At 34.5% G+C, this 15663-nt stretch overlaps 3 protein-coding genes across 3 annotated transcripts; all 3 read right to left on the bottom strand.

Annotated features, from left to right (window-relative positions):
- Window positions 1-961: 961 nt before the first annotated feature.
- LOC140965521 (NADH dehydrogenase [ubiquinone] 1 alpha subcomplex subunit 1-like) lies at window positions 962-3272 on the bottom strand. The gene is made up of 3 exons (XM_073425580.1): window positions 3090-3272; window positions 2894-3008; window positions 962-1176 (listed from the first exon to the last, which is right to left on the bottom strand). Exons 1-2 carry the CDS (start codon window positions 3195-3197, stop codon window positions 2913-2915), a joined length of 204 nt encoding a protein of 67 aa, XP_073281681.1. The 5' UTR covers window positions 3198-3272; the 3' UTR covers window positions 962-1176; window positions 2894-2912.
- A 734-nt stretch (window positions 3273-4006) lies between these two features.
- Window positions 4007-6797, bottom strand: LOC140965513 (histone acetyltransferase TAP1). Its single transcript, XM_073425569.1, has 8 exons — window positions 6621-6797; window positions 6462-6541; window positions 6102-6162; window positions 5662-5845; window positions 4888-4987; window positions 4607-4707; window positions 4393-4486; window positions 4007-4249 (listed from the first exon to the last, which is right to left on the bottom strand). The coding sequence occupies exons 1-8, from the start codon at window positions 6740-6742 to the stop codon at window positions 4170-4172; spliced, it is 822 nt and encodes a 273-aa protein (XP_073281670.1). The 5' UTR covers window positions 6743-6797; the 3' UTR covers window positions 4007-4169.
- Window positions 6798-9594: 2797 nt separating this feature from the next.
- On the bottom strand, window positions 9595-12340 carry LOC140965550 (uncharacterized). Its single transcript, XM_073425632.1, has 6 exons — window positions 11958-12340; window positions 11620-11799; window positions 11347-11451; window positions 10839-11027; window positions 10250-10414; window positions 9595-10108 (listed from the first exon to the last, which is right to left on the bottom strand). The coding sequence occupies exons 1-6, from the start codon at window positions 12117-12119 to the stop codon at window positions 9803-9805; spliced, it is 1107 nt and encodes a 368-aa protein (XP_073281733.1). The 5' UTR covers window positions 12120-12340; the 3' UTR covers window positions 9595-9802.
- Window positions 12341-15663: the final 3323 nt, after the last annotated feature.

The raw sequence follows: 15663 nt of genomic DNA on the forward strand, positions 1-15663 counted from the left end.
TCAAATGTATATTTCTAAAATTAACTTTTAAAAATCATCTCATGAAAGAGATTTCAGATTGTTAACAATCAATAAGAAAGTTTAAGTATTTTGTTTTTAGTTTATTGAATAATATTTTTAATTTTTTGACATGTTGATCCATTGTATTTTCATTGTTAGGATCATAGCCTACATATAAGAAATTCAAATCCATCTCCATACTTACTTACATTAAACTATATTTATCACAATTAATTTCAAATCGTTAGAATATTTAAAACATTTGAAATTCGTTGTGATTAATATCATTATTATTATTTTAGTGTAAATAAGTAAAAAAAAAATGAATTTAAGATTCCACTGTTTAACTTATTTAACTATGAAACTAAATTTAAAATCATGGATTTCAATGGACTCAATCCAAATGTAATATTATATTGCACTTGAATGAAAAGATTTGAAGCTATAAATTTCAAATCAATGGATTTCAAATCTATTTATTACTTGAATGAATTTATATTTGGTGTATTTCAAATTCATCATTTATTAATCCATATAGATGCAATGATAATTATGATAGTAAGTCATTCCAAATCCATCGTTCAAATCGCAAATCAAATCTAAACTTTCATTCCAAATGAAATATTTCCATCCAATGCGCTTAGACATTTTCTTCGGCAATTGCTGAGTGGTTACTTAATGCAAACCAAGAACCACAACTAACAAGGTTCTGTATGACAGTATGAGTAACAAGCTTGTGGAGATCGGTGTATAGGTTCGGCTCCTGTTTATTGAATTTAGCAAATTAAGGGGTAGGATCCAACGTGTAAGTGATCACAACCTCTCCGCGACCCCGTTAACCATACTATTGAGACAGTCCCCAAAAAATTTTCTAGGTTAGCTCTTGATAAATGACTCACGGTTAACAAGTTCCTGGACAGTGGATAACAAAAATCATGGCATCTTGTAAAACACAGATTAATGAAAGAAATCGTCATATCTTTTGGAACGTAAAGAAGCATTCAAGCATTGTCATAAGGCCATGTTCCGCCACCAAAGAACATTTCCCACGTGATAAGAGTGGATCCAAAGCAATTAACACAAGAAAATACAACGACAAAGTAGTTCACATAAAAGTCCACAGACCGAGAAAATGGCCCTCATTTTTATTTGAAAGAAGCTTCCCCACAGCGTTACCTGCATCACCGTGACAGAAAAAAAGAACAGGTAATTAATTCCAACAAACAAGCATATACACAGATTAACAGAGGATATAGGATGCAGTATAGTAAAACTTAACGAAAAAGAAAGAGAAACGGAGAAATCTTTAAGGAGAGAGAATCGTGGGCATAACATGGACCCTAACAGTGATGCTTAAGTTGGTGTTTGGATTGGGTTTTTCCGAGCTATGGAAAACCTTGAAATGGCTTTGTAAGATTTCTGAAGATAGTTTGGAAAACCATCTTAACCACCGCTAATGGATTTTGGTCTCCTTTAGGTTGCCCCAGACCACTTAGCCAAAGACACCCTCATGCATGGCTCCTCTGCTTCTCGACAGCCGCTGCTTTTGGTTCTTCTGCTGCTTGGCCAAATTGCCTCAGATATCTTAGAATTTGCATACTTCATTTCTTATTACATTAATTGTTCCAGGCTAGGATTTGGAAAGTTCATATCTTGTGCCAATATTTTTCTCCTTTATGGTATTATTGGCCCCATAAGATTTTGTACACTTCTGCTACACTGACATTCAATTATTGATAACTATATAAATAGAGTTAAATTACTTGTCTGAGGCTTAAATAGTGTTACACTTCATAGAAAAGTAGGTAAACTTCCTCTTGTTTATTTAAATCTTCACCGCAGTGAAGAATGGTTTGAAACGGAGAGATATTGAGGTGAAAGAGAATGATGCAGCAAGGTCGAGAATACAGGATACAATACAAATCTGAATTTGCCGTGTGGGAAAAAAAAGTGGAACAAAAAAGGAAAGATTGAAGCCGTGAGAACGGAGAAGCTCTAAGCTAGGATTGCTGCTACACCCAAAACAAACGAAGATTGATAAAGTCAGATACCGAGAATTATGTTTGAGTTTGGGGGCTGCAATGCCTGAAATAAATTACATGGCATAGTCACGTCCAGAAATGGGCGCTGCACCTGATTTTAAATTAAACCTATCCTTGAAAGTAACATAGGAAAAAAAGAGGTTGAAAGGGCCAAGATCTAGGAAATTTAAAAGAAAAACCTTGAACTATAACAGGGGAACTTCTCATCGTCATCATCATCTATTATCAGTTTTTCATCTCCTCAATTTTCTCACATCTTAAGTTATTTATCTTCAAGCAACCTTCACATGGTGCAAAGCCTACACCTTTGTCATTCCATAACCCACGAAAAACTGGAAACATTTTTTGGCAAGAAATTTCCACAGGCAGTTAATAGGCATTCTTCTGGCATGAAGCAAACATCAAAAGTATGCCTGTATTGACAATAAGTAGGTTAACTCCATATATCAAAGCCTTTGCCATTACTTTCATTCTATATCATCGGACCAAAATCAGTGGTTGAAGGAAACTTAACAACATAAAACCAAATGATATAAGTGCCTCAAAGAGATCATTTCCTAAGAAGTAAATGGTTATAATAATGCAATTGAAGATATTGAATGTTTATCTCAGATTATGTAAGCGAATTCTCAAAGTGAAGATACAAGAATTTTCTGTCACAAATTTTCTTCTTCGCGACAAAAACACCAAGACCTTTCCCCAAGCCCCCGACCGTATCGATAAAAGCACTTAGCTTCTTAGGTTACTAAGTATCTATCGCTACTCCAAAATTTTCTTCAGATGACTATCAGTGATTAAATTAATAGTGAAGGAAGTTTGCAAACCTAAAAGAAGAAGGGAAAAACAGAAACCTTTTACGAAGCGGATAATCTAGCTGGAAGGGGAATGAGAGGAGAGAATCTCCATGATCTTCTTATCCCGTTTCTCCATGGCCACATCCCACACGTCGTTCCCGATGTGCTTCGGCTGCCACGATCATACGATTAATTTATCAGAACGATTCAAAACGAAAAGAACAGAGAGAGGAATGGGTCTGGAAGTACAGACGCGGCCATGGGCAGCTTTGTGGATGAAGTATTGGGCGTTTCCCATAACGCAGAGCATCCCCGCTATAATCCCCAGAGGTAGCATTGCTTCTAGCCACACCATCGCCATTTTCGATTGCTTCCCTCTGCCACCGTCGGCTTCTTCTTCTTCTGCAGACTTAGCCTGACCCAATTGCGGCAAAATTGTTTTAATTAAATATCGGCAAAAATTTGTGTGTTACGTCTCACGGATCATAATTTATGTGATGGATTTTTTATTTGAATCATCCACAAAAAATTATTACTTTTTATGTTAAAAGTATTATTTTTTTATTGAGAATGTCGGTAAAGTTGATCCTTCCCACAGATAAAAATATATTACATTATTATTTTTAATTTTTTTTTTATAATTTTAATTATTTTATTGATATTACACTAATACATCGTCAAAATATATAATGTCATATAAAAATTTCTAATAAAAAATGACTTGATGAACAGTACTTTCCCTTATTGGTAGAGGTAGCTCAACTCCTCCTTATCGAGGATAAAAATATATATAAAATTAAAAATGAAATTTAATATAAATATGGGTCGTAATTACTAATAAACAAACCGTTAGATAAAATTTATTTGAGCTTCATTTTTCTTTTCCCTACCTATTTGAATATTATAATCTATGAACACATATTTGCTTTTTGAGAAATACTTTTATTTTGTGGAATATTTAATTTATGATATAGATTTCCTAACTTTTATACCACGGTATAGGATTTGTTGTTTTTAATAACTATACGTTTATTAACCTAAATTTGGACCAACTTCGGATTAAAAAAAAAATTTGCTATACATTTCATAACTTACATAAATTTTTTTTATGATTTCAAATACTTCCCAATCAGCCTAGAAATCGGATTTGGCTAATGTCGTGTTTGAGGAAAAACAAGAAACGCAATAGTTTCTACTAATATGACATTTTTTCAAGTACAACGTACATTGCGATTTGTACATGTAACACGAGGACTAAGTTTCCAAGAGAATTTCTTGGCCCGTAGTCACATAGCTTACACAGATGAGGAAAGCCTGTAAAATTTAAAACAAGCTAATACTTTGGGTGCCAGAACATGCCTTTGATGCCATCCGGGTCGGGTTCGAAACCCAGGCTCCGATAAAACTCCACAACTGCATAAAATATTAAAGAACCAAATATCATGCTAACAATAAACAAACATGTTTAGTACTTGTTCCTGATTGTTTTGTTGCCTCAGGTTGCTCAGTGCAAAATCTTCCTAATTGATTATTAGGTGTTTGTTGAGGTGCTTTACCTCGACTATCCGCAAAAAGTGAAATGTTTCCGATGTCCCGTTGCAAAAGTGACCTTACAAGCTTCTCGATAAGGGCTTTCCCAAGTCCTTGGCCCTAAAACACAAGTAAGCATTCATAATCACGAAGCTCAAATAGCAAAGGACTATATTTCCAAGCAAAAATTCTAACAAATTAGCTAAAGGGCTTCCTTCTAGCTTAGTATCACGAGACTACCTGATAGGAAGGATCAACGAGAACATCCCAAATTGTTGCATTAAAAGCATGGTCAGATGTAGCCCGGGCCATGCCAATCAACTTCTTTTGTTGTTTTCCCTCTGCCAAATAACTAGCCAAAGTACGTAAGATGTCGTCACTCAGTTTACAGAAGGCCAGAGTACCCAGAGTTCCATAGATTATAAATGAATTTTGCAGGAAAGATGAGAAATATATTTCTAGCAAAGATTTTCCGGTAAAATCTTTGTTGTTTAACCTGGAAAGGTCCTATTACTAAGTACCTTCGCCAGCTGATTTGCTCACGGAATGCAAAGTAGCAACCATATAGCTATTTCTCAGAGCTGCTGCAAGCTTTGCCAACGGTCGCCGAGGCCAGCCAACCTATGAATACCATTATGGAAATCACTATATCGATTAATTTTTTACCAAATTTTATTGTTGTCAATATCGCAAAGAAAATGTTCTAAAATGTGAAAATTTTCAAAAGTTTCAAGAGATAGAGAAGAGGTGAAGGAAAAATGAATACAACCCTCTATGCACCATATATGACCAAACCGCCAACTGAACAGGCCTTCACCACTATTTTCTGGTGTACACTACCTCAAGTTGTTTGAAACAGAAATAGATAAAGTCAATCAAAGAGGACCTCCACGATATAATGTAGATTTCTGGCCTGATTTCCAATTAAGAAACTGTATGAATTCAAAGCAACAAGAAAACAAAAGGAGATTGCACAGAAGGCAAAATACATTTCATGACAAGATATTTCAATAAATTTGCTTAAATCAACGAAAAGCTGAAGTGGAAGTACAGTTAGCTTTTCATATTGTGAAACATGGCCGCAAAATTCAAGTGTGTGATCTTATTTTGTTGTTGTCACCCAGCAAGCATTATATATTGGCAGCCATGGCCTCTGTTTTAGAGGAGCATAATGAAAGAGGCCAACAAGGGCCAAGATTACATCCATGGAAACAAATGTGTCCAATGATTTAGTGTACAACAAATAGTCCTCAAGAGAGAAAATTATAAGTACCCAGAAAAAATGGTTTAATCACCTTATCACACAAAGCTTGAAGATCATACACATCGACACTACCACCGGATGAAAATATGATCTGCTCAACTGTTCCATCAGGTTGGGTTCTCTCGACAATAACACATTCTTCGGGTAATGTATCTTCTTCTTCTTCGGCTGTGGAAGGTGGTTCTATAACTTGTGTCGTATTGTTCTTCAAAATCCTAACACATGAAGCACATCAAAGTATTCATCTAGTCCACATCCTATTGATCATGGTATGTTTAGCTGATATTAACATGCATTGGTTATTACAGTAAAAATAACATCTGCCAGCCATTCTCAGCATATCTGCCTAACTGATTGTCCGAGAAATTATTCGAAGCCTAGTCTTTCAAGCTAATAGCAGCAGGCACCAAAATAAAATAAATAGACCTACAGCTAACATATCTACCACAATACATATACCAAACACTTTACCCCGATCTTATGGATTCCCAAAACCGAACCTTAAGTCTAGAAATCTTTTGGTTCCTGTTACCTGCAAAGTAGATGGAGATCAGTAATATTAAAAAGCAAGTCACTGAACCATACATAAGTAGTACTCTGAAAAAGCTCGGTTTTTAACTCCCAAAGCCCCACCCCCCAAGGCCCAAAGAAACAATTATTTTCAACACATTCTTCACATAGCTACAATGTTGATTTTCAAAACCCACGATATGTTTCGGATGTTAAAGATATTGCCGCTCAAATATATTGAGCACAAATTGCCAATCAAGTAAAAAATGATAATAAAAAAAAAAGAAAAAAGAAAAAGCAAAAGGCCATAATCGAACAAACCTGTCCCGACCAAGAAATGCTGTAGGGATAAAAACTTTTGAGGGTGAGAGCGGGAATCAAGAGAAACTAGTGGAGGGTAACTGTATAAACAGAAGCAGCGTATCATTCCATTAGGAACAACTAGACAGAGTAAGAGGATGAGTTGGCGTTGGTACTCACAGCTCGATTGCAGAGGGTAACACACAACCGGACCGGGCCGGCATTTCTTGAGAGGCGGGGGATATTGGAGTGGGGATTCTGGAGGTCAACCGAACACGACGGATCTGATAGGAATAGCTCATCCACACTCAAGGGCAACCCATTTTGCAGCAAAATCCAATATACCTCATAAATTATATTACACACAATATATATAGCATTGTCAATTAATAAAAGAGTAAGCCTGTATTCAAAATAAAAAATAATATTTTTTCAACTCAAATAAAAGATATTCTTAGCATAAAAAGAAATATTTTTTCATGGATGACCCAAATAAGAGATCTGTATCATAAAATACGACCCATGAGATCGTCTCAGTTTTTGCCTTGATATAAAATTCGAATATTGTAAAATTAACAATTTATTTTGTGGTGATGTGTATAAATAATGGCCGAGATTTTCCTTCCCTCCTACGACAATTAAGTATTAATTAGTACAGGAAATTTACATTTTTTGATATGGTAAATTGCGTATTTTTCTATTTTAGATTTATTAAGACACTTGAGTGAATTTGCAGATTTAGTAGTAAGTTTTCAACTTAATATATCAAGACTGTAAACTGACTTATAATAGAAATAAAATTGAAAAATATAGACTTATGAGACCAAAAATATAATTTTCAGTCTTATCCAACTATTACATTAAATAAACACTCACTAGATTATTTTTTTAGTTATTTTCTTTTAACTACAGTGTTTGGATTATTAGTAGTTTTTTTATTTATTTTAATTCATGTTGTTCTACACTTCTATTTGCCTTGCCTATTATTATTATTATTATTATTATTATTATTATTATTATTATTATATTGAAATGTAGAAAATAATCAAACCAATAATTAAAGCAAAAATACAGCAAAAGACATGGAAGAAAATAAGAGAACAAGAAGAAAAGGTCACACTATCAAATTTAGCGTGTACTTGCTAATTAATTACCAATATTTATTATATGTGCGTCACTTTCCATGTTACTGAAAATATAGTAACAAATAATTAATTTGTATCAGTACAAAATATTAAACAATAATTTATCTCTATGTATCGAAAGATAGAGATTAGGAGAAAATCATATTAAAGTAGTTATAATAATTATTATTTTGTTTTTTTAATATTGGGAAACCGTCGTCGTTACCTTTTTCAGTGCGTTCTGGATAAAGTCAAAGAATAATTTAGAAAATAAAGAAAAATGTGAATTAATGTTCAAATCTATCTAAGATGGACAATGAATCACAAATAAACCCTTAAAAAGACATATTAATTTAATTTGCTAACTTAAATGAACAAGAAAATGATATTTAATACTCAGTTAAAAAAATTTATATGTAAAATTGTAATATATAACAAATGATAATAAAATATCAATATAATTCATATTTATTATAAAGACTACATTGATTAAATTTTTTTTAAAGATTATATCATAAATTTAGTTTAAAATTTAGAAAGAAAAAAAGAATTTGTATTAATGTCCAAATATATCTGAGATGGACAATAAATCACAAAAATTGACTAAGAAATATAAATAAATAATTTTTTTACATAAAATTTAGAAAATAAAGAAAAATGTGAATTAATGTCCAAATCTATCTAAGATGGACAATGAATCACAAATAAACCCTTAAAAAGGCATATTAATTTAATTTATTAACTTAAATGAACAAGAAAATGATATTTAATACTTAGTTAAAAAAATTTATATGTGAAATTGTAATATATAACAAATGATAATAAAATATCAATATAATTCATATTTATTATAAGGATTACATTGATTAAATTTTTTTAAAAAATTATATCATAAATTTAGTTTAAAATTTAGAAGAAAAAAAAATGTGTATTAATGTCCAAATATATTTAAGATGGACAATAAATCACAAAAATTTACTAAGAAATGTAAATAAATATTTTTTTACATAAAATTTAGAAAATAAAGAAAAATGTGAATTAATGTCCAAATCTATCTAAGATGGATAATGAATCACAAAGAAACCCTTAAAAAGACATATTAATTTAATTTGCTAACTTAAATGAACAAGAAAATGATATTAACATTTATATGTAAAATTGTAATATATAACAAATGATAATAAAATATCAATATAATTCATATTTATTATAAAGACTACATTGATTAAATTTTTTTTAAAGATTATATCATAAATTTAGTTTAAAATTTAGAAAGAAAAAAAGAATTTGTATTAATGTCCAAATATATCTAAGATGGATAATAAATCACAAAAATTGACTAAGAAATGTAAATAAATAATTTTTTTTACATAAAATTTAGAAAATAAAGAAAAATGTGAATTAATGTCAAAATCTGTCTAAGATGGACAATGAATCACAAATAAACTCTTAAAAAGACATATTAATTTAATTTGCTAACTTAAATGAACAAGAAAATGATATTTAATATTCAGTTAAAAAAATTTATATGTAAAATTGTAATATATAACAAATGATAATAAAATATCAATATAATTCATATTTATTATAAGGATTACATTGATTAAATTTTTTTTAAAGATTATATCATAAATTTAGTTTAAAATTTGGAAGAAAAAAGAATGTGTATTAATGTCCAAATATATCTAAGATGGACAATAAATAACAAAAATTGACTAAGAAATATAAATAAATAATTTTTTTACATAAAATTTAGAAAATAAAGAAAAATGTGAATTAATGTCCAAATCTATCTAAGACAGACAATGAATCACAAATAAACCCTTAAAAAGACATATTAATTTAATTTGCTAACTTAAATAAACAAGAAAATGTAAATAAATATTTTTTTGGGCATAAAATTTAAGAAATAAAGAAGAATGTGTATTAATGTTTAAATTCATTTAAGATGGACAATGAATTACAAAAAAATCTTTAAGATAACTTAATAATTTAATTGGTAACTTAAATAAACAAGGATGTATAAAGAAACGAATCTGCTTTCACATTTAATACACAGCTCGTTTTCCTATTATAATAAAGAGGGACAAAGAGAATGGATAGGTGTAACGCCACTCTTGATCAAACCAAAGAATCAAAAATACTTAATTATAGAAGAATACGATGAAATGGTCAAAGAAAGAAAACTAATCCATTGAAATCTTTGTAGTTGGCAGAGTTTGGGTTCGTGGGGGATATCTATTGTTTCTCTATGAGTAGGGGGGAGCTTGCAGAACTTCCTTTCGGGCAGGAAATCGCGGTAGGCGAGGCTAGAGATCTTGGCGATGGCGGAGACATAGAGAGTGTTGTCCTATACACCACAGGAATGGGAGAAATGACCTCTGTAAATTCTTCACTTCCCTCATCAAGGTACACAACATCCTGCATTGTGAGTTGGTGATACTCCACAATCTCCCTCAAGAAGCGGTTCTCGCGAGCATACACAGAATTTTCGTGAGCCAGTCGAGCCTTCTCTGCCAATAGTGTCTCCAGTTGAAGGCGTATCTGGACAACAAGTATAAAGTTTTGAATTTCAAGTTACGAATTAATATTATAGATCAACTGAATACGTTGAGTTAGTTTTTTATTCATTTGGTCCATCCATGCATAAGTCTTTGAGTTCTAAAAGGGAACAGATGAAGATACCATATCATCATCGGCAGGATTAACTCCTTTGTCGCGAGCCTCTCTGAGGATTCTATTCTCTTCTTCTAGCTGAGAACACCGCTCCTTTGAGAAAGTGAGGTCTGCTTTGAGTGTTTTCAGCTCTCGCAAAAGTAGTTTCGCTTTGGCAGCTGTCGCCATTGCCACCTGCGAAATTGTAGTGTACAATGCATTTCAACACTGGCAGAGCAAGAAAAATCCAACAAATTGAAGCATGACATTACGCACCCTCTATCTTTTTTAACTGTGTTTCAAATGAGTGTCCAAAACCCAAGTTTAAATATCGTTTAAACAAATATTGGATTTACATTTTGATTTTTTGATGTAGAAGTTAAATATTCAGGCCAAATCTATAAAGCAAAGTCAGCATATACACAGTGCTTGGATTATGATATTTTAATTAATAGTTGATTAAAAACGTCTCTTCTGTTGTATGAAACAGGTAGCATATATGCGACTTATATTTGTCACTTTGAGGTAATGAAACTGATACTTAATTGCTCACATTTCCTGCTCTTAAACAGAAACATAATACTACAATTTAAGCAGACCAAAGATATGGCAACCTTACGTCGCGAGATGCCTTGAGCTGATCTTCTTGGCTGGTTTGATTTGGTGATTCCGTTCGTTGCTTCCATGAACCAGGTGCACCCGATTCAAAGTTGAGTTCCTCCAAATTGATTCCTTTTTTTCTTAGCTGTAGTTTGCGAGTTTCTTGGATTAAATCTGCTGTCTTGTTTTCAACAATCGTGCGTCCTTCCTGAAAACCATGAGAATTAGATGTTGACTTATAAATCAACTCAGGATTCTTTAAGGGCGTCTATTCCCTAGCTAGAATGGTGAAATTAAGGCAAGAAAACGACATTTGCTATGGTATTTTTGTCGTTGATATCATTTCAACTCTAAGATTGCCACCAAAGAATGTCAAATAGCTAGAAAATAAGATGGTGTATGAATGTCATTTCCGGATAAAGTACTCATATATCTTTGTTTCTAACAAAACCAGATAAAAACTTCTGACGTTGGATTCTGATATCTACAAGGGTTACATAAACAAAGAACAACTGGTCTAATCTGACCTCCAAAGCATTCCCAATGGAGTCACCAATGCGGTTCATCGAAGATGCAAGTGCGTCCAGTCTCTTACGCAGTGTAGGATTGTCCAGCCTTGTAGACATTTCAGCCTACATAATTACAGGAGGGAAAAAAACAAAAGACGTGATCACAGCGTGATTTTGACGCTTAGCCAACAAGTTACCTCGGAAAACGTATAAAACTATATGGCTTCAAAAACAAATGAAGATAGCATGTCAGTCCACCTTAACTCGGAAGAGCTAGATGTGATTGTTCACCTGTTCAATCCTTGAGGAATTTAACATTTCTGGCCATGTTACGCTATCGCTATGATATTTGGAATGATGGGCATTTTCATCCTCAAGAATTGACTTAGCTTTTCTAGCTAGAACACCCCAAAGGCCGCCGTCTTCGTTCGAACTCCCCATTGATGTGTAATCATATGTATGACTTCCTCCCTATTTACATAAACGACATCAATCAAACACATATATAATAGGACCAGAACTCCATCTGCCTCCATGTATACATATATGTGCGTGCGTTCAAAATTAAGATCAACCAAATGTACATATTAGGATTGATTCTTATATGTATTATAGCAAGAGAATTGAACCTTGGGGTGGTCTTTAAAGCGAGAGGAGTCGGAATTTGCGGCGGATGCCTTCAAGGCCTGAGCCGCCAGCGAAGAGGACGTTGTGTACATATCTCCGTCGTCGTCCGACGGCAGCACGTAGGTGGACGATCTTCCCATACCATGTCTTCTTCTATACGCCATCGATCCTTGTATATATTCTCTTGGTTATAATCTCCCACCTGAAACTCGACGATTCGGCGACTCCTGGGATCCAGATCAACCATCAACTCCTCGACCACGATCCAAACAAATGCAGCTTCGACAGGAAGAGATATGGATGCGATGAGAGTGCACGCATGCACGTCGTAGGTTACGTGCTTCCTTGTTAACAAACTATCCTCCTGATTTTATGTTGCTCTTCACTAATACATTTTTATTTTCTCTAAATAATATTTGTTAGTCCACTAAAAATATTCTGAAAAATATGGATAATACAAGTACACGAAATCATGTAATCAATCTCTTACCATGACAGTGGTGAAATTGCCTTTTTTTTTAATTTCTAAATAAGTCAAAATAGAATAACATTGAAATATTTTATATATGAATTTGGAATAATACACTTTTTGATACCCCTGTAAGAGTCCGGGTCATGGATGACCCGGGATATCAGATGGATTCTCAAATCAGGGTCAATCTGCAGGATGGATTCTTCTGAAGCCGGGCAGGTGCAAACCCGGGCTCTACTCCCCGGGCAACCAGACACCTGGTAAGCATTCTAACCGGGCCACCTCGATATGAGCACCGCACTAGCAGAATTGGATGTGAGCGACCGTCCTATCTCTGACACTAATCCAAGTGGTTGAGAAAGTCAGACAGACGGGATGTGACTAGTGTATGATTTGACATGTCAGAATGTAGCCGCCCTACTATAATTAGTAGGTAGCACGCAGACCGAGGTAATCAATGCATCCCCTACTATAAATACCAGGTTATCTCTTTGCATTGGGGATTCATTCATTTTATTGTCTACACTCTTACACCGATATCACAACCATCACTTGTTTACATTGGTCTTTTGTTGAGTCATTCACTGACTTAAGCATCGGAGTGGCCACGCCAGACTCCCCTCCGGCGCCCATTCCCGAGTTCATCTTCTTGTGTGCAGGTTACAGCTGGAGCCATATTACAGAGATATATCTTCATCACAGATATACTCTCCCTTGCTCTTATTTCCTTCATTATCTTGATAGTAGATCCGTTGGAGCTCCTTACCCAGCTCGTCCATTACACCCGGATCGCATCACTTTTCTTTTAAAATGTGTTTAAATATAAAAGAAAATTTTCCTGCTAAAATTATTATTATTTCCACCCACGTTTTATTATTATTATTAAAATTATTGTTAAGAATTTGACCAAATCACACAGATGACAATTATGGCTTCGAGGCACTCTCTGTACCAGAGAGTATGTGAGATCATGCAATCAAACGCAAGAAGGTAAAACTACACAAGAACAATTACGTGGTTCGGCCTTGAAACGACCTACGTCCACGGGAGAAAGATGGCCAGCTCTTGTTATTCAATTACCAGAAAGTTTTGTTTACAGAACATGAGACAAGAAACCAATATTCAAGAGTACACAATCAAGACTATTCTCCTTGATCTCTTTTACTCTCGATCAAAGCATAAGCTCTTTTTCCTGTCTTTCTTCTCAAGCTTGATGACCTTTCTGCTTTCTTATTGAATCCTCTTCTTGCTGATCATATCACGAAGGTGTTGTACATCTCTCTTGGAGATTCAGTTGATCAATGATCCCTTGTATTTTATATATATACCCGGCCAGATCGATTACCTGAAGCTCATCACAAACCATAACAGAAGTAACTGACGTAACCAACCCAATGGCTTATGACACCCCACTGACTCCTTGGTCTATCCTTCCCTCCTGCTATTTCTTCTTTCATTTTGTGAGACACCAGCCTTTACTTTAACAATCTCCACCTTGTCTCACAAGAGAGATCCAAGAGTGGTTCTATCTTTCTTCCTCTTCGGGCTTAGTTTGCTGTCACCAAACTGACCAAGTTCAAGCATAGCTTAAACTTGGTCTGTGGCAGCTCTTTTTTCAACATATCTGCTGGGTTGTCATGAGTTGAGATCTTCTCCACCTTGATATGTCCCCCTGCAATAACATCTCTTATAAAATGTAATTTCACATCAATATGTTTGCACCTTTCATGATATATCTGATGTTTAGTAAGATGTATTGCGCTTTGATTGTCACAATGTACTGAGACAACCTCTTGTTTAACTCCAAGCTCTGTCAGAATTCCTTTAAGCCACATTGCCTCTTTTACTCCTTCAGTCAAGGCTATGTATTCGGCTTCGGTAGTGGACAGAGCCACCACAGACTGCAGGGAGGCTTTCCAGCTTATGGCTGTTCCATACATGGTGAAGATGATTCCAGTTAGAGACTTCCTTGAGTCTAAATTTCCAGCATAGTCTGAGTCAACAAACCCAACCAAAGGATGAGTTAATTTATCCCTTTTCTTGAACAACAGTCCCAGATTTGGTTGTCCATTTAAGTATCTCATGATCCACTTCAAAGCTTCCCAATGTGAGTTTCCAGGATTTGACATGAATCTTGAGACCATACTCATGGCATATGACAGATCTGGTCTAGTACAAACCATCCCATACATCAAGCTCCCCACCCCACTTGCATAAGGCACCCTTTCCATTAGGTCCTTTTCTAAGTCCTCTGTGGGTGACTGATCACTTGACAGTTTGTGATGATGTCCCAATGGAGTAGAGACTACTTTAGCTTCATGCATCCTGAAACGTTTGAGTACCTTCTTGATATATGTGCCTTAATTAAGGAAAAGTGTTCCCCTTTCTCGATCTCTAATTATTTCCATTCCAAGTATCTTCTTAGCTTTCCCCATATCTTTCATGTCGAATTCAGAGCTTAGCAACTCTTTGAGTGCTTGAAGATCACCCTTATTTTTGCTTATAATTAGCATATCATCCACATATATCAACAGAAATGTACTTGGGTGTGCATCTTCACTTTTCATGTATATGCAGCTGTCAAACTTGCTTCTGGTGAAGTGTATTTGCATCATAAACTCATCAAATCTTTTGTACCATTGTCTAGGACTCTGCTTAAGTCCATACAGGGATTTTTTTAACAGACACACCTTCCCATTGTCTTCTTCCCTTGAGTACCCTTCTGGCTGTTCCATGAAAATGGTTTCCTCAAGTTCACCATGGAGAAATGCCGTTTTGACATCAAGTTGTTCCATTTCTAAGTCCAGTTGTGTGACAAGAGCTAACATGAGCCTAATGGAACTATGTTTGACAACTGGGGAGTAAATTTCATTAAAGTCAATTCCCTCTAGTTGTGTGTACCCCTTTGCCACTAACCTTGCTTTATATCTAGGATTGGAGTTGACTGAACCATCTTCCTTTATTTTAAAGATCCATCTACAGCCAACTACTCTTTGCCCTTTTGGTTTATCGACAAGATCCCAGGTATTGTTCTTTTTCAGGGATTCCATTTCCTCATTCATTGCTTTTATCCACATGTTTCTGTCTTTGCTTCTCATAGCTTCCCGGTATGTCACAGGTTCAGAGATCTCCACCTGTTCAGCTATGGTGAGTGCAAATGAAATCATGTCAGCTTGGGCATATCTTTGAGGTGGTTTAATTTCTCTTCTTTGTCTGTCTCTGGCCAACAAGTACTG

The sequence above is a fragment of the Primulina huaijiensis genome, unplaced genomic scaffold, assembly GCF_012295235.1.
Source record: "Primulina huaijiensis isolate GDHJ02 unplaced genomic scaffold, ASM1229523v2 scaffold10763, whole genome shotgun sequence".
Classification (NCBI taxonomy): domain Eukaryota; kingdom Viridiplantae; phylum Streptophyta; class Magnoliopsida; order Lamiales; family Gesneriaceae; genus Primulina; species Primulina huaijiensis.

Bases quoted from the DNA above. Each gene is read 5' to 3' on its own strand.
- LOC140965513 (XM_073425569.1), bottom strand. From the start codon at position 6,742: ATGAGCTATTCCTATCAGATCCGTCGTGTTCGGTTGACCTCCAGAATC. The intron at 6,163-6,461 runs GTTTGTTCGATT...TCTACTTTGCAG, and splicing joins GCATTTCTTGGTCGGGACAG to GTAACAGGAACCAAAAGATT. The intron at 4,988-5,661 runs GTGATTAAACCA...TGGTATTCATAG, and splicing joins TTCAAGCTTTGTGTGATAAG to GTTGGCTGGCCTCGGCGACC.
- LOC140965550 (XM_073425632.1), bottom strand. From the start codon at position 12,119: ATGGCGTATAGAAGAAGACATGGTATGGGAAGATCGTCCACCTACGTG. The intron at 11,028-11,346 runs GTCAGATTAGAC...CATGGTTTTCAG, and splicing joins CCATTGGGAATGCTTTGGAG to GAAGGACGCACGATTGTTGA. The intron at 10,109-10,249 runs GTATCTTCATCT...CTTGTTGTCCAG, and splicing joins ATCCTGCCGATGATGATATG to ATACGCCTTCAACTGGAGAC.
- LOC140965521 (XM_073425580.1), bottom strand. From the start codon at position 3,197: ATGGCGATGGTGTGGCTAGAAGCAATGCTACCTCTGGGGATTATAGCG. The intron at 3,009-3,089 runs GTCTGTACTTCC...TGATCGTGGCAG, and splicing joins ACAAAGCTGCCCATGGCCGC to CCGAAGCACATCGGGAACGA.